At 40.5% G+C, this 27,766-nt stretch overlaps 1 protein-coding gene across 1 annotated transcript; it reads left to right on the plus strand.

Annotated features, from left to right (window-relative positions):
* The first annotated feature begins 1,144 nt into the window (after positions 1–1,144).
* Positions 1,145–22,153, plus strand: LOC139027723 (uncharacterized). The gene is made up of 5 exons (XM_070443500.1): positions 1,145–1,253; positions 4,945–5,126; positions 6,066–6,351; positions 20,350–21,418; positions 21,531–22,153. Exons 1-4 carry the CDS (start codon positions 1,145–1,147, stop codon positions 20,811–20,813), a joined length of 1,041 nt encoding a protein of 346 aa, XP_070299601.1. The 3' UTR covers positions 20,814–21,418; positions 21,531–22,153.
* Positions 22,154–27,766: the final 5,613 nt, after the last annotated feature.

Raw genomic sequence — 27,766 nt, forward strand, 5'->3', positions numbered from 1 at the left:
GGTACAATCATTTGTTATTCAACAGGACAATGACCTTGTCAGGATTTGGCCAGGATTCTTCAGGTTCTGGTCACTAGATGCCCCCATTGCGCCTTTTTGAACCTTTTGTTTTTCTCTTGTTCTAGTTATTATTTGCACCTGTGCCTCATTTCCTTGTAGGTATTTCAACCCTTAGTGTTCCTCAGTTCTTTGCTCTGTGTTTGTATGTTAGCACCCAGCCCCAGCCATGCTGTGAACATGTATTTCTCTAGTTGGATTTTCCTGAGGTACTCTGGTTTTGTTCTTGTTTATTTTTGATTATTCTTTTGAGGTTTGTTTTTCCCTGCTGTTCTTACCACTTTGTGGATTTTCATTGTATCTTGGAGGATATTCATTTTTTCTCTTGGCATTACTTTTGACGTTGTGGATTTTTATTTTTTGCCTGAAGATRTTTTTCCTTTATTAAACCACCGTCTCTAGTACTGCTGTGTCTGCCTCATCTTCTGGGTTCTGCCGACTATTAGTGACTGTTTCTCACACCGGGTCCTGACAGACCTAACACACAAGGCTGTGTAAGGGTTATTTGACCAAGAACGAGAGGGATGGAGTGCTGTATCAGATGACCTGGCCTCCACAATCACCCGACCTCAACCCAATTGAGATGGTTTGAGTTGGACCGCAGAGTGGAAAAGGAAAAGCAGCCAACAAGTGCTCAGCATATGTGGGAAGTCCTTCAAGACGGTTGAAAAAGCATTCCAGGAGAAGCTGGTGGAGAGAATGCCAAGAGTGTGCAAAGCTGTCATCAAGGCAAAGGGTGGCTACTTTGAAGAATCAGAAATATAAAATATATTTTGATATGTTTAACACTTTTTTGGTTACTACATGATTCCATATGTGTTATTTCATAGTTTTGATGTCTTCACTAGTATACATTGAAACATATATGCATAGAATCATATCTGCATAGAAACATATAAACAATATATAGTTGTTACCTATACTCACTGGCCTGTTTGTTAGGTACACACATTTCGTACAGAGTTGGACCCCCGTTGTCTCCAAAACAACCTGAATTATTTGGGCATTCTTCAAGTCGTCGGAAACGTTCCACAGGGATGTTGGTCCACGCTGACGAGATGGCATCAATGTGAGTTGGAAGAAGAGGATGAGATTGACCCTCAGCCAGCCCCAAGACCAGCCCGTCAGCAGCCAGCCCCAGAACCAGCCCGTAAGCAACCAGCTCATTAGCAGCCTGCAGGAGGAGAAATATGGATGTAAAAATTGTGAAATTGAATGGTCTTCTTGCACAAGGAATGAGCCACCCCGCATGGCTGCTAATGTGATAAGGATGCAACCATAGCCGACGCGAATGGTGGTTACTCATGTGCAGGACATAAAGTATTTTTTTAACTGTTCATACCAGACACCATCCAGAAAATCATTCTGGACTGCACCAATTTGGAGGGAAGGCGTGTTTTTGGAAAGAGATGGAAGGAGATGGACCAAACTCATTTACATGCATACTTTTGGGATCTTATCCTTGCTGGTGTTTTCAGATCCAATTGGGAATCCACAGAATCCKTGTGGGATGCAGAAACTGGCAGAGAACTTTTCCGTGCAACAATGTCTCTGGAAAACTTCCACATTATTTTGAGGATTATGCGCTTCGAGAACCGAGACACCAGACCAGCTCGGCGGCAGAGAGACAAGCTAGCTGTAATCAGGTCAGTGTGGGACAAGTGGGTGGACCACCTTCCCCTGTTTTATGATCCTGGGCCCAACGTTACCGTTGATAAGCAGCTTATGCCATTTAGGGGCCGCTGCCCCTTCAGGCAGTACATACAGTCTAAACCCGCAAAATATGGAATCAAGATCTGGGCTGCCTGTGATGCTGCTTCATCATATGTGTGGAACTTGCAAGTGTATACGGGGAAGCCAGATGGAGGAGCCCCTGAGAAGAACCAAGGGATGTGGGTTGTTCTGAACTTGACACAGGGACTCCGTGGCCACAACATCACGTGATAACTTTTTTACTCTGCACAGGCTGGGACAGGAGCTCCTCAAGAGGAAGCTGATGATGGTAGGAACAGTATGAAAAAAGAAGCCAGAGCTCCCACTTCATCTGTTAAATACACAGAACAGGCCTATCAATTCCTCTAAGTTTGTGTTCATGGCTGCACTCTTTGAGAGAGGTAGTTAGCAAACCAGGCCAAAGTCCCCTCAGAGAAACCAATATTCCTTAGCCTGCCCACAAGAATGGAATGATCTATCATATCAAAAGCTTTGGCCAAGTCAATAAAAATAGAGGCACAACGTTGCTTAGAATCAAGGGCAATGGTGACGTCATTGAGGTCCTTTAAGTTTGCAGTGACACATCCATAACCTGAGCGGAAACCAGATTGCATACCAGAGAGAATACCATAGACATCAAGAAAGCCAGTCAGTTGATTATTGACACGTTTTTCCAACACTTCCAGCAAAATAAAAATAGGCCTATAACAGTTAGGATCAGCTTGATCTCCCCCTTTAAATAAATGACAAACTGTGGCTGCCTTCCAAGCAATGGGCACCTCCCCAGATAGGAGAGACAGGTTAATGAGGTCAGAGATAGGCTTGGTGATGACAGGGGCAGCAACCTTAAAGAAGAAAGGGTCTAAACCATCTGACCCAGGTGGTTTTTTGGGGTCAAGTTTCAGGAGCTCCTTCAGCACTTCGAACTCAGTGACTGCCTGCAGGGAGAAACCTTGTAGCGGGAACCATCGGGGCTAGTCGCATTAGAAGGGGTGATTAAAGAGCTCAGCCACGTGCTTCTTGTCAGTAACAACCACATCATCAACATTAAGTGACATTGGCAGCTGTGAGGAGGAGGGTTTATTCTCCAGGTCTTTAACCGTTTTCCAGAACTTCTTGGGGTTAGACCCAGAGAGAGAGAACTGCTCCTTAAAGTAACTAACTTTGGCCTTCTGGATAGCCTGAGTGCACTTATTTCTCATTTGCCTGAACGAGAGCCAATCAGCCTGAGTATGCGTGTGCCGAGCCTTTTGCCAAATGCAATTCTTGAGGTGGAGTAACACTGCAAGATCAGGGTCTGAACCTGTTTTAATTCTAATTTTCTTTATTGGTGCATGTTTGTTAACAATACCACTGAAAATATCAAAAAAGAAGGTCCAAGCGTCTTCGACAGTGGGGATCAAGCTGATTCTATACCATTTTGTAGAGGCCAGTTCATGAAGGAAGGCTTGCTCATTAAAGTTTTTCAGCAAGCAARGACAAATCAGCACAGGTCGTTTCACTGAGCAGCCATTACGAACACAGGCTGTAAAACTGTGATCACTAAGGTCATTACAGAAAACACCAGACTGATACCTATCATGATTATATGTGAGGATAACATCAAGGCTTGTGCCCCATTCGCCTGACCCACAGAACCAGCAGCTCCAATACCAGAAGTAAGCGTGCGTGATGTTGTTGCATGTGTGTGTCTGACTCTCCTACCTTGGTCTGCTGTAAATATACATGTGAGTGAGATGTTAGTAAAATTCCTGATCTAAGTGATTTCATCACTCTAGATTGCAGCCGGAAGCAATAAGAAGAAGCGTTTCGATGTGTGTGGACCCAAAAAGGACAGGAAGACACAGTACACATGCATCAAGTGCATGAAATACATTTGCAACACACACACACACACACACACACACAGTAAAACTCTGTCTCTCATGTGGTGTGTAGACCGGCCTTAATTTGTGTTCAATGGGGCTCGTTTATTATTTCATTAAAATACTGAATGTAAAATGTGTCCTTCCAATTTGTTCAGTTCAAAGCAATAAACATCAATAGTGATGAAAACCTTGTTTCATTTATATTTGTTCAAGATAAACATGATTTATTCCACCCATGTCTTGATTATAATATATATACATTTCTATTTTTACAAATAGTGCTTTCACTGATAAATGTGATCTATCAGAGGTAAATGACAAATATTAACTATGTATAAATGTCCATATTGCTTGTAATTGATATAAGTCAACATCTAAGTATTTTTACTACTAATTATTATGGCTGTATTGTTTTAAAAACTCAATATCATTGGGTGAATAACAAAAACATGAACACCACACACGGGTTAAGTAATATGGTAGTTAATGCCTAACAATGTTAAGTGGAATAAAATATATTGTTTTTCAAGCAGGCACAGTATACTTGTGGTTTTCTCTGCACACTAGACATGCACTGCTTACAAAAGTGTCAAAATCTGTTTGTCACCCTGTCAAACAAGTGTGTTGTCTTGTCTACAAGCCAATTTTTCATTTGTTGAGTATCACCACATTATGATCAGTTCACGWCAATTCACTCAGTATTTATGGTAGTGCTCCRGTGAGAATTCTGCTAAATGTCACTCGTCTTGTGCAGCCTGAAGAGAAATGGATCCTCTGATTACTATAGTTCTGGTGGTGACAGCAGCAGTAGCTGCAGCAGCATAAGGTGAGACATGATATTACACAGAACAGGGGCCTAGACAAGCCTTAATAAGACACTAACAATGATCCTAATAGTTGAACATGTTCTTCTAATCCAATTTTACATTTATGTGCTTCTATAGGTCCCAAATGTACACAAAATAATTATAATCAGTCCATATGTGTAAGAGTGGGTCCACTAATAACAAGTGTTAAAGAAACAATCAAAACTGAGATAGATCAAATATTTGCCTTGCATGAATGTGATTATATTGTATTGTGCTTTTTGTTATATTTTCCTCTTGAATGCACCTTCAAACTTACATTTATGAAACACAGACATACACTTACATACTGACCTAAGATCATTGCTCCACAGTTAGTGCCGTGGCCTGTAATCTCTCTCACAAGAATGGAACTCATCAATGCTATGGGGCTCTGGGAGAATCTTTGTCCATACAGCTGGCTGCAGACAGCAGTAATGAAGAAATAATATTTTAAAAAGATCTTACTCGTATTCTGCACTTCCAAACTGGAGAAGACTGGAGATCTAAATTGCATCAGGATTATGTGAATCGCTCTGAGTTCTTTAACAATGGAACATTCAGACTGGACAGAGTTATAGAGGAAGACTGTGGAGATTATCATTTGGAAACATATAATTCAGAGGGAGCAGTGTTGCACAGAGTCAACATGCTACTTGAGATACAAGGTACAGAATTGTTTTATTTTTTAGTTAGGCCTAAATACTTCCTGCATCCTTTTCTTGGTGAGAGAGATTTCTGAAAGGTCACCATGATGTCAGTACTTCAATCGGTTTGTACTGTAGGACTTGGCAGAAGTAGTACAACACATAGAGAGTATATTATTACATCATACAGTACTTTAGATATAATGTTTGGATGAATCAGAGTTAGGGTATTTGAGTGATCGCTTGTGTTTGAGACTGTTCTCTCTGCTACCGTACGGCAAGCGGAACCAGAGCGCCCAGTCTGTGACCAAAAGCCAACTGAAAAGCTTCTAACCCCAAGCCTTAAGACTGCTGAACATTTAGTCAAATGGCTACCCGGGAAATGTAAATGTACCCCCTTTATTATTTATTTATCTGAATTGTTTTGCACTGTCTCTATGCACTCAGTAGACTCTACCCACACACTCACACATACTACACTGACACTCCAACACACACACATGCATAGACGCACACACACACACGATACAGAATTTTACACACACACATGCAAAGACACCACACACGCACGAAAGCACACACACATACACACACATACACACTTTCACACTCTTCACATACGCTGCTGCTACTCTGTTTATTATCTGTCCTGATTGCCTAGTCACGTTCACTCCTACCCATATGTACATACTGTATAACATCAAGTACCTCAACTACCTTGTACCCTGCACATTGACTCAGTACTGGTACTCCTAGTATATAGCCTCATTCCTACATGGTACCCTGCACATTGACTCAGTATAGAAGGGTTCCAGACCTTGGCCGAACGCCATGACTGTGCGTTGCACACATTGCTGGCGCAATTCCGCTGGTTGTCTGTCAGGCAGCGTACCACGACGGTAACCTTGGAAACTTGTCGGGCGTTTCTCGCGCAGCGTTCTCTCATCATCGAGCTGCAGCCCTCCTGCTTCTCCTTGGACCACTCTAAGATAGCGTACCTCATCACGCTGATGTCCGGGAGAACTCTCGCCTGGGCTACAGCCGTGTGGGAACAACAGCCGGCCGTATGCTTTAATCTGGAGGAGTTTGTGGCGGAGGTGAAGAAGGTTTTTGATTCTCCGTTGTCCGGGAGAGAGGCTGCCCTGAAGTTACTCCAGCTTCGGAAAGACTCCCGCAGTTTGGCAGACTATGCAGTGGATTTCTGCACATTGGCAGCTGAGAGTGCCTGGAACCCGTAATCGCTGTTCGACGCATTCCTACACGGATTATCGAAGGAAGTTGAGGACGAACTAGCAGCCCGGGAACTACCGACGGATCTCGACTCGCTCATTGCCTTAGTATTTGGTTCCCCATTAATCACGCCATCCCTTCACATGGTTTAAGAATAGGTAAAGACACATTCACATATGAAGACAATGTTCCATCCTGTCCTCTTCCCCTTCTGGTATTCTGGATAGCACCAGGGATATATGAAAAACAGCCTGACCTCTCCCCTCTCTGGGCCCCAAGTGACTGAGCCCCAGCTGAAGGAACAAGTGCAACTGCCAACACCAGAGTCCAAAGGGATACATTCTAATAACAAGTATATCACATAAGCATATTATGCAGATAAGACATCTTAATTATCTATGTTACCCAACTAATTCTGATTCATCCACAACATATGTTCGTCAAAAAAGTGAGTAATGCCGATGTCCTCCACAGTTTTTTTTGAGACGACTGTACAAGCATCAAGATTAATTGTCAGATTCAACAGAAGATCTCTTTGTTTCTTGGGACCTAGAACGAGCATCTCTGTTTTGTCCGAGTTTAAAAGTAGAACATCTTATGTCTGAAACACAGGCTTTCAGGGATGGCAATTTTGGGGCTTCACCATGTTTCATCGAAATGTACAGCTGTGTGTCGTCTGCATAGCAGTGAAAGTTAACATTATGTTTTCCGAATGACATGACCAAGAAGTAAAATATATAGTGAAAACAATAGTGGTCCTAAAACGGAGCCTTGAGGAACACCGAAATTTACAGTTGATTTGTCAGAGGACAAATCATCTACAGAGACAAACTGATATCTTTCCGACAGATGAGATCTAAACCAGGCCAGAACTTGTCCATGTAGACCAATTTGGGTTTCCAATCTCTCAAAAAGAATGTGGTGATCAATGGTATCAAAAGCAGCACTAAGGTCTAGGAGCACGGGGACAGATGCAGAGTCTCGGTCTGACGCCATTAAAAGGTAATTTACCACCTTCACAAGTTCAATCTCAGTGCTATGATGAGGTCTAAAACCAGTGAGGAACACTGTATARGGCCCAGGAGGCCTGTAAACAGTAGCTATAAAAAGTGATTGAGTAGGCTGCATAGATTTCATGACTAGTAGCTCAAAAGACGAAAATGGTGTCGTGTTTTTGTGTAAATTGAAATTGCTATCGTAAATGAAAGCAACACCTCCGCCTTTGCGGGTTGCGGGGGGGATATGATCACTAGTGTAACCAGGAGGAGAGGCCTCATTTAACACAGTAAAGTCATTAGGCTTAAGCCATGTTTCAGTCAGGCCAATCACATCAAGATTATGATCAGTGATAAGTTCATTGACTATAACTGCCTTGGAAGTGAGTATTCTAACATTAAGTAGCCCTATTTTGAGATGTGAGATATCATAATCTCTTTCAATAATGACAGGAATGGAGGAGGTCTTTATTCCAGTGAGATTGCTAAGGCGAACAGCACCATGTTTAGATTTGCCCAACCTAGATTGAGGCACAGACACGGTCTCAATGGGGATAGCTGAGCTGACTACACTGACTATGCTAGTGCCAGACTCCACTAAGCTGGCAGGCTGGCTAACACCCTGTCTCATTGTGGAGCTATGTTCGTAGATAAGATGAGAGAACCCCTCCAGCTAGGATGGAGTCCGTCACTCCTCAGCAGGCCAGGCTTGGTCCTGTTTGTGGGTGAGTTCCAGAAAGAGGGCCAATTATCTACACAATTCTATCTTTTGGGAGGCGCAGAAAACAGTTCTCGACCAGTGATTGAGATGTGAGACTCTGCTGTAGAGCTCATCACTCCCCCTAACTGGGAGGGGGCCAGAGAAAATTACTCGATGCTACACACCTTTCTAGCTGATTACACGCTGAAGCTGTGTTGCGCTTGGTAACCTCTGACTGTTTCATTCTAACATCGTTATAACGTGTGAAACAATATCCCTGTACTCTCTACACTCGCCAGTTTTAGCCTTAGCCAGCACCATCTTCAGATTAACCTTAACGTCAGTAGCCTTGCCCCCTGGTAAACAGTGTATGATCGCTGGATGATTCCTTTTAAGTCTAATACTACGGTAATGGAGTCGCCATAACTAGGGTTTTCATTTGTCAGAGCTAATGGTGGGAGGCTCGGTGTCTCAGCCCCCGTATCGGGTGGAGGAGAGACCAGAGAATGCTCGACCCTTGCCTAACGATTGAGTCTGATGCTGGGCTTGCAGCACGCGATCCTCGTCATAAGGCGATCGTTTTCCTGTATATGAGTACAGCGACTGCAATTAGAAGGCATAATGTCAATGTTACAACTAGCTTCGGCTGTGGAGATCCTGACGAACCACGTCCAGATAAAGCGTCCGGGGTGAAAAAGTTTAATGGAAAAAGTTGAGCGAGGGCAAATATTCACACGGTAATTAAAAGTAAACCCGTAAAGTTGTCAGGTAACAAAGTAAGGTTAGCAACAAACTGCACAGCAGCACGCAAACAAGAAGTACATGTGTGTCTGTTTTTAATGGTTTGTATCTAAAGGGTCAACATCAAAATGTGCAATATTTATATAATATATTGTGAATGTGGGTCTCTGAATGAAAACATATATGTAGTTAAAGGTATTGCAAAGTTTTACAGTGTTTTTAGAGTTTCAGTAATGTGATCTATACGTCTTCAATCATAGTATTATTGAAGTTATAGAATTGATTTGATTATGAAGACACTTCCTGTTGCTGTGTAAGATTGTAACTTTCTTTGACCTTTTAAAAGCGTAAGGCAACTTGATGTTGTCTGGGCTCCCTGCTTTGTAAACTAACAATCACATTTGACTATTTTCCCCGTTACTAGCTCTGACTTTGCTGAAAGCTACTTTATTGAAGAAAAAATGACTTACTATGATGGTGGTATGTGGTTGTCCCACCTAGCTATCTTAAGTCCAGGCGTCCCGCTAACAGGACAAATTCCTGTGAAACTGGAGGGCCCGCAAGTCAAATATATAAACATAAAAATTATGGATATTAAACATTTAGGTACATATAAGTGTCTTATATCGGTTGAAAGCTTAAATTCTTGTTAATCTAACTGCACTGTCCGATTTACAGTAGCTATTACAGCGAAAGCATGCCATGCGACTGCTTGAGGACGGCGCACCATAAATTCACAAATAGCGATTAAATATTCACTTACTTTTTGAAAATCTTCCTCTGATTTGTCATCCAAAGGGTCCCAGCTATAACATGTAGTGTCGTTTAGTTAGATAAAATCCTTCTTTATATCCCAAAAAGTCAGTTTAGTTGGCGCCATCGATTTGAGTAATCCAGTCGTTCGACATGCAGAGACAGGAATCCGAAAATATACCCCTAAACTTTGTTCCTACAAGTCAAAATACGTTTCTATTTACTCCTCAGATACCCTAAAATGTAATCAAACTATAATATTTCTTACCGTCTGGATTTTAATGATTTGTATGACAGCTTTGTTGACAGAAAATTAGCAAAGAAAAATAGTAACGAAATAGAAAAATACATGGCTCTGGATAAGAACATCTGCTAAATCATGTTCAATGGGAAACCGATTTTAGCAGGTGCATCCTGTCTTCATAGCGCGCAAACACAAATTTCCAAGACTGTGTCCCTGTACTAAAACTGATATTTCTTATTCGTTTTGGAAGTTACAAGCCTGAAACCTTGCACATAGACTGCTGACACCATGTGGAAGCCATAGGAATTGCATCCTGGGAGCTAACTTCCAATATGTACTTATACTCGCCATTCTAAGAGGATGGTCTCTSAAAAAATAATTCAGGTTGGTTTTTCTTTGGATTTTCTCCTACCATATACACTGCTCAAAAAAATTAAGGGAACACTAAAATAACACATCCTAGATCTGAATGAATGAAATATTCTTATTAAATACTTTTTTCTTTACATAGTTGAATGTGCTGACAACAAAATCACACAAAAATTATCAATGGAAATCAAATTTATCAACCAATGGAGGTCTGGATTTGGAGTCACACTCAAAATTAAAGTGGAAAACCACACTACAGGCTGATCCAACTTTGATGTAATGTCCTTAAAACAAGTCAAAATGAGGCTCAGTAGTGTGTGTGGCCTCACGTGCCTGTGTGACCTCCCTACAATGCCTGGGCATGCTCCTGATGAGGTGACGGATGGTCTCCTGAGGGATCTCCTCCCAGACCTGGACTAAAGCATCCGCCAACTCCTGGACAGTCTGTGGTGCAACGTGGCGTTGGTGGATGGAACGAGACATGATGGCCCAGATGTGCTCAATTGGATTCAGGTCTGGGGAACGGGCGGGCCAGTCCATAGCATCAATGCCTTCCTCTTGAAGGAACTGCTGACACACTCCAGCCACATGAGGTCTAGCATTGTCTTTCATTAGGAGGAATCCAGGGCCAACCGCACCAGCATATGGTCTCACAAGGGGTCTGAGGATCTCATCTCGGTACCTAATGGCAGTCAGGCTACCTCTGGCGAGCACATGGAGGGCTGTGCGGCCTCCCAAAGAAATGCCACCCCACARCATGACTGACCCACCGCCAAACCGGTCATGCTGGAGGATGTTGCAGGCAGCAGAACGTTCTCCACGGCGTCTCCAGACTCTGTCACGTCTGTCACATGTGCTCAGTGTGAACCTGCTTTCATCTGTGAAGAGCATAGGGCGCCAGTGGCGAATTTGCAATCTTGGTGTTCTCTGGCAAATGCCAAACGTCCTGCACGGTGTTGGGCTGTAAGCACAACCCCCACCTGTGGACGTCGGGCCCTCATACCACCCTCATGGAGTCTGTTTCTGACCGTTTGAGCAGACACATGCACATTTGTGGCCTGGCAGTGCTCCTCCTGCTCCTCCTTGCACAAAGGCGGAGGTAGCGTTCCTGCTGCTGGGTTGTTGCCCTCCTACGGCCTCCTCCACATCTCCTGATGTACTGGCCTGTCTCCTGGTGCGCCTCCATGCTCTGGACACTACGCTGACAGACACAGCAAACCTTCTTGCCACAGCTCGCATTGATGTGCCATCCTGGATGAGCTGCACTACCTGAGCCACTTGTGTGGGTTGTAGACTCCGTCTCATGCTACCACTAGAGTGAAAGCACCGCCAGCATTCAAAAGTGACCAAAACATCAGCCAGGAAGCATAGGAACTGAGAAGTGGTCTGTGGTCACCACCTGCAGAACCACTCCTTTATTGGTGGTGTCTTGCTAACTGTCTATAATTTCCACCTGTTGTCTATTCCATTTGCACAACAGCATGTGAAATTTATTGTCAATCAGTGTTGCTTCCTAAGTGGACAGTTTGATTTCACAGAAGTGTGATTGACTTGGAGTTACATTGTGTTGTTTAAGTGTTCCCTTTATTTTTTTGAGCAGTGTATATTGTGTTATATTCTCCTACATTATTGTAAAATTTAACAAACTTCAAAGTGTTTTCTTTCCAATGGTACCAATTATATGCATATCATGGCTTCAGGGCCTGAGCAACATGTAGTTTACTTTGGGCACGTCATTCAGGRGGAAATTGAGAATAAAGGGGCCAAGCCCGAAGAAGATTTATTAAGATGAATGCACTAACTGTAAGTCACACTGGATAATAGCATCTGCTAAATGACTAAACTGTAAAATGTAAAAAGCCCATTGAGTGAGATCTGTTTCCTCAAAGCAGTATGGCATTTCTCTTCAAACTGCTCCATCCGTTGAGCATGGCAAGTTTCATGAAACCACTTCTGAGAGATGGCACTTTGGTGCACCTCCCACTCTGTTTTCATGTTTATGTCTACAGTATCTGATGTTCTTCCTGTATTGAGAGCTAGACGACAATTAGTGTTGTTTTGAATGAAACATCATAAGGTAGAACATCTTGTTATTACATGTAAACAAACTCATTCAAGGGTTTTTCTTTATTTGTACTATTTTCTACATTGTAGGATAATGGTGAAGACATTACAACTATGAAATAACACATGGAATCATTTCATAATCAAAAAAGTGTTAAACAAATCAAAATATATTTTATATTTGAGATTCTTCAAAGTAGCCACACTTTGCCTTGATGATAGCTTTGCACACTCTTGGCATTCTCTCCACCAACTTCATGAGATAGTCACCTGGAATGCATTTAAATTAACACTTAATTTGTGGAATTTCTTTCCTTCTTAATGCYTTTGAGCRAATCAGTTGTGTTGTGACAAGGTAGGATTGGTATACAGAAGGTAGCCCTATTTGGTAATAGACCAAGTCCATATTATGGTAAGAACAGCTCAAATAAGCAAAGAGGAACGACAGTCCATCATTACTTTAAGACATGAAGGTCAGTCAATCAGGAACATTTCAAGAACTTTGAACGTTTCTTCAAGTGCAGTCGCAAAAATCATGAAGCACTATGATGAAACTGGCTCTAATGAGGACCCCCACAGGAATGGACCACCCCGAGTTACCTCTGCTGCAGAGGATACGTTCATGAGAGCTTCAGAAATTGCAGCCCAAATAAATGCTTCACAGATTTCAAGTAACAGACACATCTCAACATCAACTGTTCAGAGGAGACTGCATGAATCAGGCCTTCATGGTCAAATTGATGCAAAAAAGCCACTACTAAAGTATACTAATAATAAGAAGAGACTTGCTTGGGTCAAGAAACACAAGCAATGGACATTAGAACGGTGGAAATCTGTCCTTCGGTCTGATGAGTCCAAATTTGAGATTTTTGGTTCCAACCGCTGTGTCTTTGTGAGATGCAGAGTAACTGAACAGATGATTTCAGCATGTATAGTTCCCACCGTGAAACACGGAGGAGGAGATGTGATGGTGTCGGGGTACTTTGCTGGTGACACTGTCAGTGATTTATTTAGAATTCAATGCACACTTAACCAGCATGGTTATCACACCATTCTGCAGCGATACACCATCCCATTTGGTTTGTGCATAGTGGGATTATCATTTGTTATTCAACATGACAATGACCCAACACACCCCCAGGCTGTGTAAGGGTTATTTGACCAAGAACGAGAGGGATGGAGTGCTGCATCAGATGACCTGGCCTCCACAATCACCCGACCTCAACCCAATTGAGATGGTTTGGGATGAGTTGGACCGCAGAGTGGAAAAGGAAAAGCAGCCAACAAGTGCTCAGCATATGTGGGAACTCCTTCAAGACTGTTGAAAAAGCATTCCAGGTGAAGCTGGTTGGGGAATGCCAAGAGTGTGCAAAGCTGTCATCAAGGCAAAGGGTGGCTACTTCGAAGAATCTCAAATATAAAATACATTTTGATTTGTTTAACTCTTTTTTGGTTACTACATGATTCKATATGTGTTATTTAATAGTGTTGATATCTTCACTATTATTCCACAATGTAGAAAATAGTAAAAATATAGATAAACCCTTGAATGAGCAGGTGTGTCCAAACCTTTGACTGGTACTGTGTGTATATGTACATTGCCTTCGGGAAGTATTCAGACCCCTTGACCTTTTTCATATTTTGTTACGTTACAGCCTTATTCTAAAATGGATTTAAAAAAGGAAAATACCCAGCAATCTACACACAATACCCCATATTGACAAAAGCGAAAACAGGTTTTTAGTAATGTTTGTAAATGCATAAATTAAAAAACCTAGAAATGCCTTATTTTTATAAGTATTCAGACCCTTTGCTATGAGACTCGTAATTGAGCTCAGTTGATACCTGTTTCCATTGATCATCCTTGAGATGTTTCTACAACTGGATTGGAGTCCATCTGTGATAAATGCAACTGATTGGAGATGATTTAGAAAGGCACACAACTGTCTATATAATGTCCCACAGTTGACAGTGCATGTCAGAGCAAAAACCAAGCCAATAATCGAGGGAATTGTCCGCAGAGCTCCGAGACAGCATTGTCTCCGAGACAGCATCCCCATCAACACAGTGGCCTCCATCATTATTAAATGGAAGAAGTTTGGAACCACCAAGACTCTTCCTAGAACAGGCCGCCCGGAAAAACTGAGCAATTGAATAGAAGGGCCTTGGTCAGGGAGGTGACCAAGAACCCGATGGTCACTCTGACAGAGCTCTGGAGTTCCTCTGTGGAGATGGGAGAACCTTCCAGAAGGACATCCATCTCTGCAGCACTCCACCAATCAGGCCTTTATGGTAGAGTGGCCAGACAGAAGCCACTTCTCAGGTACATGATAACTCACTTGGAGTTTGCCAAACGGTACCTAAAGACTCTCAGACCATGAGAAACAAGAGTCTCTGTTCTGATGAAAACAAGATTGAACTCTTTGGCCTGAATGCCAAGCGTCTCGTCTGGAGGAAACCTGGCACCATCCTTACAGTGAAGCATGGTGCTGGCAGCATCATGCTGTGGGGATATTTTTCAATGGCAAGGACTGGGAGACAAGTCAGGATCGAGGCAAAGATGAACGGAGCAAGGTACACAGAGATCCTTGATGAAAACCTGCTCCAGAGTGCTCAGGACCTCAGACTGGGGCAAAGGTTCACCTTCCAACAGTGGAAAGACCCTAAGCACATAGCCAAAACAATGCAGGAGTGGCTTTGGGACAAGTCTCTGAATGTTCTTGAATGGCCCAGCCCGAACTAACATCTCTGGAAAGACCTGAAAATAGCTGTTCAGCAACGCTCCCCATCCAACCTGTCAGAGCTAGAGAGGATCTGCAGAGAAGAATGGGAGAAACTCTCCAGATACAGGTGTGCCAAGATTGTAGCATCATACCCAAGAAGACTTGAGGCTGTAATCACTGCCAAAGGTGCTTCAACAAAGTACTGAGTAAAGGGTCGGAATACTTATGTAAATGTGATATTTCTGTTTTTTTTATACATTTGCAAAAAAATTCGAAACAGCTGTTTTTGGTTTGTCATTATGGTGCATTGTGTGTAGACTGATGAGCGGCTAAATACAACGATTTACAACATTTGAGGATAAGGCTGTAACGTAAAAAAACGTGTAAKAAGTTGAGGGGTCTGAATACTTTCAGGAAGCACTGTATACATGGAAACACTCCAGGTTACTATTAATTGCATGCAATGATAATATTTTGTGATTATAATGGAAAATTATATGGTTGAACATATATGAACGCTTTGCTGGTTTGCCGGCGTCACTAGTCCTGGACTAAAAAGCTATTTCAATAGGCATTCTTTATTGATTATGTTTTTCAGTTTGCGGACTAGACTTAATCTCGGACCGGGAAACTGGCCCATACAGAATGAACATTCCCAAGGTACCATTACTAACAAAACCAATATTTACAACAAGATAAAAGACAAACAGTATTGAATATTGAAATATATTTTTCCAAAAAACAAATACTAACATTGGAAACTATTGTCAGGATCTCTACAATGATTTTGATAATGTTTTTATTGGATCAGAGAATTTAATTGTTTTTTCTTTATATTATTATATTTTCCATTGCAGTTGATTAGGGTTAAAGTTAGTGACCTGCTCCTTGGATTATATTTTAGATGTTTAATTGACACTATTCATCCACCTTAGCTGTGGTCAATCATCAATAAATAATATGGCAGTAAATGCATACCAACAAGTTAAGTGGAATAAAATATAAAGTTTGCAAGCAGGCACAGTATACTTGTGGTTTTCTGTTCACACTAGGTATGCACTGCTTACAAAAGTGTCAAAGTCTGTTTGTCACCCTGACAAACATGCACATTGTCTTCTCTACAAGCCTGTCTTTCATTTGTCGAGTATCACCACATTATGATCAGTTCACGACAATTCACTCAGTATTTATGGTAGTGCTCCCGTGAGAATTCTGCTAAATGTCACTCGTCTTGTGCAGCCTGAAGAGAAATGGATCCTGTGATTACTATAGTTCTGGTGGTGGTGGCAGCAGCAGTAGCAGCAGCAGTACAAGGTGAGAAATGATATTACACAGAACAGAGGCCTAGACAAGCCTTAATAAGACACTAACAATGATCCTAATAGTTGAACGTGTTCTGCCTATCCAATTTACATTTATTAGATAATATAGTGACCAAATGTACCCAAAATAATAATAATCACTAATAACAAGTGTTAGATAAATAATGAAGAACTGAGATATTTAAAATGTTTGCTTATCAAAAATGTGAATATTTGGTATTCCATTATTGTTATATTATGCACCTTCAGACTTACATTAATGCATCACAGACATACACTTACATACTTGTTACGAAACTGATTAACTAGCCTGCTAATATTGGTGTATTCGCTAAGTCTAGGGGTCTTTGAAAATGTATATAATAATTGATCAAGCCTTCAAGCAATACAAGACTCTATTACTATGGTGGGAGATTATAATACGTTTTTAAATACCTCAATGACCGTAAAGGAAATCACACTACAAACTATCACCCTCCTGCACTTAAGGAAATCACGAATATCAAGGATATATTGAAACTAGTGGATATATGGAGGCATCTATATCCTGACCTAGTGAGATATACATAGCGGAGGCTCAGTCAAGCTAGTCATCTTGACTACTTTCTTATGTAATTCTTGTTCTCACAAAAAGTTTTAAAAGTGTTGATAGGGGATAGAATGCGGTCGGACTATGAAATAATTGGCATACACATTACTCTTACAGAATTTCCATGTGGGCGAGGATATTGGAAAGTTAATCAAAGCCTATTTGATGATAAGTTGTTTTTAAAACTTCTTTGGGATCGGTGTCCCTTCCACGGGATGGTTGAGCTAACATAGGCTAATGCAATTAGCATGTGGTTGTAAGTAACAAGAACATTTCCCAGGACATAGACATATCTGATATTGTCAGAAATAATAAATTCTTGTTAATCTAACTGCACTGTCCAATTTACAGTAGCTATTACAGTGAAATATTACTATGTTATTGTTTGAGGAGAGTGCACAATTTTGAACATGAAAAGTTATCAATAAACAAATTAGGCACATTTTGGCAGTCATGATACAACAGTTTAACAGAAATGCAATGGTTCATTGGATCAGTCTAAAACTTTGCACATACACTGGTGCCATCTAGTGGCCAAAATCTAAATTGCACCTGGGCTGGAATAATACATTATGACCTTTCTCTTGTTGTTTTTTTCTTTGTATTATATTTTACCAGATCTATTGTGTTATATTCTCCTACATTCCTTTCACATTTCCACAAACTTAAAAGTGTTTCCTTTCAAATGGTACCAGAAATATGCATATCCTTGCTTCAGGACCTGAGTTAAAGGCAGTTAGATTTGGGTACGTCATTTTTGGCGATAATTGAAAAAAAGGGGCGAATACTTAAGATCTCGGACAGAAGAATGAAGAACTGACTTTTTCTGACATAACATACTGAACGTACAGCAGATCCCCTTATTGTATGGGACACTTTTAAATGTGCCTTTAGAAGGCATGCAATTACAATAATCATATTTAAAACAAAAGCAATTTAGGTCAAAATAGTTTGTATTAACAAAGTAAATAGAAGTACAATTTTTACAGATATATAGCAATAAAAACTGTAGCAGATAGGCACAGAATAAGTTAGAGGAAATACCAAAATAAATGGACAAACCTATTCAAGAAATATCAAGTGTAATATATTATAAAAATTTATTGGAAAAAATTCACCAAATTATTTTGTAATCTTCAACATAGAATTGCTAACAAAAATAATTTACATAAACTTGTTACAAATGACAGTGTCACCCATGATTCACCAAACATTATTTTGAAAGAGGAAGCCATGTACTTTAAGCACGTCTTCATTTCTGTCTCCTCCATCTCCATTAACCAAAGTAAATTTTTATTTATTAATAATGTAAAATTAACAGCTGTACAGAAAGACTCATGTGAAGGCCAAATTGGAGAGGAGGAACTTCTTGATGCAATTAAAGCCTTTAAGTCTGGGAAAACTTCAGAGCTGGATGGAATACCAGTTCAGGTATACCAAATTATTTTCATCCATGTCACACAGGATTTTAACATGGATAATAATATAAGATAATATAAGACAAATACCGGAAACGATAGACAACCTTGAGCAATCTAAGGAAACCAGGCCTGGTATTCATAGCTGACTTTGAAAAGGCTTTTGATAAAGTATGACTGCAATTTATATATAAATGCCTGGAATATTTACATTTTTGAGAATCTCTTATACAATGGGTTAAAATTATGTATAGTGTAAAATAGTAAATAATGGCTACTTCTCTGAAAGTATTAAACTGTCAAGAGGACCTAAACAAGGCTGTCTCCTATCGGCATATCTATTTATTATGGCAATTGAAATGTTTGTTATTAAAATCAGATCCAACAATAATATCAAGGGGCTAGAAATCCAGGGTTTGAAAACCGAGGTATAAATTGTACGCTAATGATTCATGTTTTCTTTTAAATCCACAATCTGGATCCCTCCACAGCCTCATAGAAGATCTAGATACTTTTTCTAACCTCTCTGGATTACAACTGTCACGATCGTGTGGTTGAGAGACGGACCAAAACGCAGCATTTGGAACATAAGCCATCTTCTTTTATTAACACCACGAAGATGAACACGACACAAAACACTATACAAACTAACAAAACAACCGTGAAGCTACAAACGTTGTGCACATACATACAGGCTACAAACGTTCTACATAGACAACTACCCACAAAAGCCTACTGCCTATGGCTACCTTAAATATGGCTCCCAATCAGAGACAAATGAATGACAGCTGTCTCTGATTGAGACCCAATCTAGGCAGCCATAGACATAACTAGACAACCTCACAATTATCTATCCCATACACAATACAACACCCATAGACTAAACAAAACACACACAACATACAATGCCCACCCCAACTCACGCCCTGACCAACTAAACATAATCAAAATAACATAAAAATAGGTCAGGAACGTGACAACAACCAAATTATGTGTGCGATACTACCTACTGGATCACAAAAAAGCTTTTACATTACCATAGGGTTTACCAATAAAATGGTCTGATGGTGACGTGGACAAACACGGTATTCATATCTCGAAAGAAAGAAATGATCTCACTACAATATATTACTTGGAATTATTCCACATGATAGGGGCCTGGTAAGAAAATACAGATTTACCCAACTCTGTGGATACACGTGGAGTCTCCATCATTAACCAACCCTGTGATCTKSTYTTGTAATCTGAGTTTCTATATTTCAACAATGATGTTAAGTAAATTGGTAGTTTATTGACTAAGGCTTTATAAACAAAAACAGGATAAGGAAGTGACCTACGTGTTTTTAGCGAGGTCCAATCAACTTTATGATAAAGGATACAGTGGTGTCAAAACTGTCAGATGTTATAAAATAAAGTGTTCTATGATAAATTGTGTCCAAGGGCTTCAAAACACTGGTAGCTGCATTCYTGTATTTAATATCACCATAATCTATAACAGGAATTAATGTAGATTGAATGATCTGTTTTCTACTATTTAATGAAAGGCCCTATTCCTATAGAAGAAGCCCAACTTAATTCTTAATTTTTTGACTAACTCATCAACATGCTTTTTAAGAGAGCTTTTTGTCAATCCAGAAAAAAAACCTGTCTCTTTGTGGAAAAATCACCCTGATTAACTCTTTAGTCATATCTCAGTTGARCTATTTGCTTATGACATTGTCTACACATAGCGACATCTTTTTTTTAATATATGAGAAAAGAAGATTCAGGTTTTTTTTAAACGSCAAGCCAGACAAAATAAAACGGGCTTATTCATATCATGAATATCAATTCGGAGTGCAGAAATTATTAAATATTAAAGCATTATTACTCTCACTAAAGACTTTAGTCATATCAAAGTTATACTCAAATCCAAACTGGTTCTATAGCAGATTAGTAAGAATGTCTCCCATGTTCAAGAATGGCCTGTTGCTGTCCCCTGGGGTAATGGAGTGTGGATGTGTATGCTGTATAGTGTTTGTCTATGTCCCTACACTAACCTTGTCCCCATATCATAACATGCTGACCTAAGATCATTGCTCCACAGTTAGTGCCGTGGCCTGTAATCTCTCTCACAAGAATGGAACTCATCAATGCTATGGGGCTCTGGGAGAATCTTTGTCCATACAGCTGGCTGCAGACAGCAGTAATGAAGAAATAACATTTAAAAAAGATCTTACTCGTAGTCTGCACTTCKAAACTGGAGAAGACTGGAGATCTAAATTGCATCAGAATTATGTGAATCGCTCTGAGTTCTTTAACAATGGAACATTCAGACTGGACAGAGTTATAGAGGAAGACAGTGGAGATTATCAATTGGAAACATATAATTCAGAGGGAGCAGTGTTGCACAAAGTCAACCTGCTACTTGAGATACAAGGTACAGAATCCTTTATTTTTGAGTTAAGCCGAAAGACTTCATACATCCTTTTCCTGGTGAGGGAAGTTTCTGAAAGTTTGCCAGGATGTCAGTACTTCAATAGGTTGGTAATGTAGGACTTGGCAGCAGTAGTACAACACATAGAGAGTATATTGTTACATCATACAGTACTTTAGATACAATGTTTGCATGAATCAGAGTTAGGGTATTAGAGTGATCTCTTGTGTTTGTGTCTGTCAGCCACGGTGTCAGAGCCAGTGTTGTCTCACCTCTGTCTGCCTCATGGAGAGCTCTTCAGAGGGAGATGGTCTTCAGTACAGCTGGACCCTGAATGGCCAGAATCTGACCAGGAGTGTAGCCTATGACCACTACCAGAACAGTGTCATCATACTGAAGAGTGATGTGACAGGAACCCTGACCTGTATGGTTCAGAATAAAGTTAGCAGCAGCAGCTCCACTATTGATCTCTCCTTGGCCTGCTCAGGTAATCTCAGGACAGTTTCATTCCCACCTTTTGAATTAAGAGTACAACTCTGTTTCATTTACATGGTCAACAAGTGTTGTGTTCTGATGTTTTCTTTCTAGTTGTCTCCCCAGTTTCCTTCAGTAGCTGTGACAGTGTCTGTGGCTCTGACTGTTGGAACTCTCACATTCCTTCTTGCACTGTTTGTTGGTATTAACCATCTATGCAAGAAAAAAAGATCCAGATTTGATCATTCAGGTAKAATTTTCTAGGCAATTTAGTTTCAAGTCCAGAACGTTTTCAATGTTGAATAAACATGACATTTTGTTTAATGTCCAGATTGTACTACAGCTTTTCTTTCATTTTTCAGAATCCGTTGACGAGGATGTTGTTTACGCTGATGTGAAAATAGGCAAGAAAATAAATCAAGCAAGGAAGCAGAGGCCCCCAGCCACAGAGACGGTGGAGTATGGACAGATCAAAATGGCTGTGAACCCAGAGGTGGCAGGAAGCCCATAGACTCAAGGCTAGACATTTTAACCACATGTAGCTTTGTAAAGCAGATTTAAGACAAGGGTTGACTGAACATTATGTGGATGATTGAGTAGATGAGACAGACCATCAAACTTAAAGACTAGTGTCAAATGAACACAACAAGATGACATCATGCATCATGCAAGGAATGCTAGGAAGATGCACTGCATGTAGTTTTTAGTTTGTTAACATGAATTACTGTCTCATTTTGTAATGTACATTGTACAATGGTATAACAATTTTAAAGTATTTTGTAACTTTTCAGACCTTAGCTCTATTGCTAGAGTGAACGCATGTGAACATTTCCTGTAAACTGAGCCGTGATATCATATTGTAAATGTAATGCTTTCTTTCTTTTTAGGCATCCATGTTGTTGTACCAATGTCTATTTGAGATCAAATACTCATTTACAATTGTTACATAATATATTGTTAATGAGGGGCTGTAAATAAATAAAGGCTTTGTACATATTTTACATTGTTTAAAGTATTTAGAGATGTTCATGTATTATTTCTTACATATACTGTATTGTTGCAGTGAAAACATGATATGGAAAACAGAATAAAAGATAAGACAAAGATATATGTAGTTGCATATAAAAAAAAATGTTTTGTAATCTCATCTTTTTCACAGTGTACTAAACCTTGCATGCTTTGTTATGGAGGTGTGAAGACCCCTGGTGAGACATTAGAAAGCACTATCAATGTAAAATATTGGATTGTTAGAATGTGTAACTTCTAAGTGCACAATATTTAATTGAATCAGTCCTTTTGAATATAAACCAGACAATGTCTCCCTGTGAAAAGAGACTCTAGTTGAAGTTATTGTGTACTGTATCACACTAACAGACCAACAGAAAGGCAAAGAGAGACCATGAAAGTGAAATGATTGACCATACAGTGTACTTACTTTACATACATTAAAATGACATCTCATGCCCTTTTTGATGACGTCATACAAACAAATACTAAGAAGATGCTGATGTTCAAGGAATAGTAAAATTATGTGAATTCAGGTTTAAACATGTGCTTATACTGTGAGTCTAATTATTGACCTTTCAGTTGTTGTCTGGAAGCTATAAATGAAAGGTGTGTCAGCTGACCTCCACATGTCTTAAGTAGAGTGTGGTCACTGAGCAGAGGTCAAACTAACATCACAAACTGTTGTTCAACTGTTTTCATATTGTAGAGGAGAGGATTTATGAAGTATGAGGAGAGCATAGCGGAGAGAATGTGCACAGGCAGCGCCCCCGCAGACCACAGCAAAACAAAAATAAATACAATCCCCCTGGGTAAAATTGATGTGAGCAAGAAGCAGTCAAAGAAGTGACCTGTGACCTGCGTGACTCATTAATTTCATTCTAGAAAATGTCAACTATTTTTCTCTACATTAGACTTTGGTAAGTTAATTTCGTCAGTATTTGTATGAATTAATATTTTCTCCATCAAATAAATCTGTGTAATAATAAGATGACTGAATGTGATGACCCACAACAGATGTTGATACTTGAAGATACATTTTGTTTCTGAAATCATACACTTATATTGCTAATATATTGATATTACAGCATTACAATGCCTCTTCCTGCTTCAGTAATGCTGACACTTACAGATGGTCCCCAAATCCCTTGTTCTCATCAAACTACATGGTAGTGAATAATACCTCACAATGTGTAATAAGTTACAACTTCTGTTTTTAAAACAGTACTTGTGGTTGGGAGTTCACACCAAGCAACGTGTGACATAAAGAAGTGTGACACACCAAGTAACGTGTGACATAAAGAAGTGTGACACACCAAGAAGTTGTGCTGTCAACAAGCTTGTCTTTCATTTATAGTGCTTCTAAAAATGCAATGTATACATTTTATATTATCCTGTTGCTTAACCGTTGCTTAACCTTGTGTTGGCTTAAGGGTCAAAATGACCCACCACTATGTTTAACAGCAGAGAAAACCCCCTAGATGATCTTTTTTCAACTTGAAATGTGATGACTTTTCCTGGAGTGACCCCAACATTAGAAAAAACCTGCCTTTGTTCATATTTCCATGAAAGGTGTACACCACCAGGGTACAAAGATTGTCTTAGGGTCATTTTTGATTTGGCAGTTATAAATAATTTACACACCACAAAGACTCACACACACACACACACACACACACACACACACACACACCACACACACACACACCACACACACACACACACACACACACACACACACACACACACACACACACACAACACACACACACACCACACACACACACACACACACAACACACAACACAGCAGTATGTATTGCGGAGAGGAAGACACACACACACACACACACACACACACACACACACGCTGAGAAATGTAGATTATGTGTGCTACTCATTGAACTCAGACTAAACTAAAACGTTCTTGTGCATGTGCAGCATCGCCCCTCCACGACCCCACACATGACTCAAGTTCACATACAAAATAAAAACAATTTCAGACAAAATAAACAACATTTCAGACAAAATAAACATTTCTTGAAAGTATTGTTTACTAATTGGTAATGCAGTCAGAGGCTATAAATGTGCTGCAGATGACAGTCCCCCCAGTTCTCTCTTTGCTGAAGCCATGAGTCCACGTTTCAGTGCCGAACAGGTCGTAGATCAAATTTTTTCAGATGTCCAGGAGGAACAAGAGAACAATGATTTAGAAGAGGAGGAGGTATCTGAAGAAGAATATGGGGAAGAATACAACCCAGAGCACGATGCATCATCTTTAGATGAAGAAGAAATCCCCCAAGCTGAAAGAGAGAGATTTTTATCAAAGAGCTGCAAAATAACATGGTCCTTGTCACCATATGACAACCAGGGCAGGATGGCAGCACAAAATGTCATAAGGATGACTCCAGGGCCCACAAGCCATGAAGTTGCCCATGCCCAGGACATCGCCTCAACATTCTACATGTTCATCACACCAGCAATCGAAAAAATCATCCTGGAGATGACAAATTTGGAGGTTTTCCGTAAATATGGAGACAACTGGAAAAGGATGGATGAGATTGACCTGCGTGCCTACATAGGGCTGCTATTCTTAGCAGGTGTGTATGGGTCCCACGGCGAGGCTACATGTAGTTTCTGGGATGCAGAGAGTGGAAGGGCAATTTTCCATGCCACGATGCCACTGAAAGTCCTTCACACTTTCTCAAGAATGCTACGATTTGATAACCGTGAGTCAAGACCTGCAAGACGTGTGAGAGACAAACTGGCGGCCATAAGAGAGGTCTGGGAGAAGTGGGTGGAGCGTCTGCCGTACCTCTACAACCCTGGGCCTGAAGTAACAGTGGATGAGCAACTGGTTCCATTCAGAGGTACATTTTTATTTTCATATCTGTAAATTAAGTGATTTTCACTGTTCATTTTATTATGTATTGCTGTAATTTCATTGATTTATGTGATTGTTTTCTGTGACACTGATACTAATTACTGATAGTAATCTCTTTTGTCAAAAGGTCGCTGTCTTTTCCGGCAGTATACCCCCAGCAAGCCAGCAAGTGTGGCATCAAGATAATGTCAGTTTATCAGTGTTTATCAGTGTCAAAGTAGCCTGTCATTTCGATCATTTGTGCGGTATTACAGTTTTTTTGGATTGCTTACACACTAAAATTAAAAGTAGTACACTATTAGCAAAACTTTACACTCAAGAAGTTACAAGTGGACTTGTAACCGGTTACGGTTCAGTTGATGTATATTTAATCTGTACATGTCATAGGACCTTTTTACTATGGTACATGCTTATACATACTGTTATGTGCTAGGAATTCATGACTGGGTACTAGCCATTTTACTTACTCCTGTTTATCTGGCCCTCATGGCATCGTTTATCTGTCTTAACTATTCAGGCCATGAAGTAAAATCTCTCCCCATTAGTTTCTATTGGTCAAGATGGCTGCCAGCCAGTCATTGTTCACCTTCACCCAAGGTGGCCAGCCTATGGCGTCATCACGTCCCGGTCACTTGCTAGCCACATCCAAAATGTCTGTTTGTTTACATCTTAGCATTCTAGTACGCTACCGCTAACCCTTAGCCCATTAGCGGCTAACTGTAATGCACATGGGGTTTACACAGTTCTCCGTGCTGTTCTAAAGCCTGAGGCCTACTAACTCTGGCCTGCTATCCTAGCGTGCTAGCCCCTATGGTTTATAATATTTTATACTACCCACAGCCTGTTGCCTGCTAACCTAGCATGCTAGCCTTCCTTGCATATCCTGTCTGCTACTACTAGCACATGGCCTAGCTTAGCGTGCCAGCCCACTTTTATGTACTGTATATACTGTTCTGTGAGTGATATTTTTGCCCATTGATACTAGCATCCATGTATGTTTAGGGCTGGGGTGGTCAAAAATAGGGGAGGGTTGTCCAACTTTTTTTTTTGCTTTGAGGAGGGTTGTGTGGCTGTTGGGGGTGCACAGGTGAGGGTAGTGCGTTTTTTCCCTGGTTTTACATTCACTCTTTTGCAAGTTTTACTATATAATTTCTTCAATCCAAGCAAGAATTCCTTATCTGCTTACATGTTCCTGTCAAAGGAGACTCTACTTGAGCATACAGTATACTTACTTTGCATAAAACTAATGTGACGTTTCATGCCCTTTTTGATAACATCATACAAACAAACATTTAAAGTAGTCCTAAGGAAAACATAACTAGGAAGACACTGATGTTGTAGGAATAGTAACATTATGGGCATTCAGGTTAAAACGTGTGCTTATACTGTGAGTCTAATTATTGACCTTTCAGTTGTTGTCTGGAAGCTATAAATGAAAGGTGTGTCAGCTGACCTCCACATGTCTTAAGTAGAGTGTGGTCACTGAGCAGAGGTCAAACTAACATCACAAACTGTTGTTCAAACTGTTTTCATATTGTAGAGGACCGGACTTATGATAACCAGGGAAAAATGCTCTTAAAATGGCGCTCAAGAGAAGGAAGACGTTTTACGTGTCCCCAAACGATTGTAACGTTAGTCTTCCTCCTCGTCTGAGGAGGAGCAAGGATCGGACCAAAGCGCAGCGTGGTTTGACTACATACTATCGTTTATTAAACGAAGACGAAAAAACACTTGAACAAACTACAAAACAATAAACGACGTCAACAGACCTGAACTTGAGAACATATAAAACAATGAACGCACGAACAGGAACAAACGAACGAAACAGTACCGTATGGCGAACAAACACAGACACAGCAACATAGAATGCCCACCCAGCTCACGTCCTGACCAACACTAAAACAAGCAAAACACACAAGAACTATGGTCAGAACGTGACACCGATTGTGTTTTTTTGTTTGTTTATTTGCATTGTTTGTAACTTGTTTTGTTACTTATTTTGTACATAATGTTGCCGCTACCGTCTCTTATGACCGAAAATAACTTCTGGACATCAGGACTGCAATTAATCACCACAGACGGGCAGAATGCTTTTTTTCCTTTAAGGAGTCTGACGAGCCCAACGTGAATGATATACTGCTTTCTCAGGAACTGATCCAGATCTCCATGATTTGCGTGAAGAGGTGGCAGAGAAAAAGGGGCCGGAGGGCGGGCTGCCTTCTGAGAATTCGTACGCGATTGAATAAACCCCCACTTCCTTCCATTCTGCTAGCAAACGTGCAATCTTTGGAGAATAAAATAGATGACCTACTCTGCACCGGCAGGAAAGAACAGCGGCGTCTGGTAAGACAAGGGGCGGCTGATTATGTATTTTTGTAAACAACAGCTGGTGCACAATATCGAAGGAAGTATCAAGCTATTGCTCGCCTGAGGTAGAGTATCTCATGATAAGCTGTAGACCACACTATCTACCTAGAGAGTTTTCATCTGTATTTTTCTAAACTGTTTACCACCACAGTCCGAGGCTGGCACTAAGACAGCATTGAATGAGCTGTATCCCGCCATGAGCAAACTAGAAAATGCTCACCCAGAGGCGGTGTTCCTAGTAGCCGGGGAATTTAATGCAGGGAAACTTAAATCCGTTTTACCAAATTTCTATCAGCATGTTAAATGTGCAACCAGAGGGGTAACAACTCTGGACTACCTTTAR

The sequence above is a fragment of the Salvelinus sp. IW2-2015 genome, linkage group LG5, assembly GCF_002910315.2.
Source record: "Salvelinus sp. IW2-2015 linkage group LG5, ASM291031v2, whole genome shotgun sequence".
NCBI lineage: Eukaryota > Metazoa > Chordata > Actinopteri > Salmoniformes > Salmonidae > Salvelinus > Salvelinus sp. IW2-2015.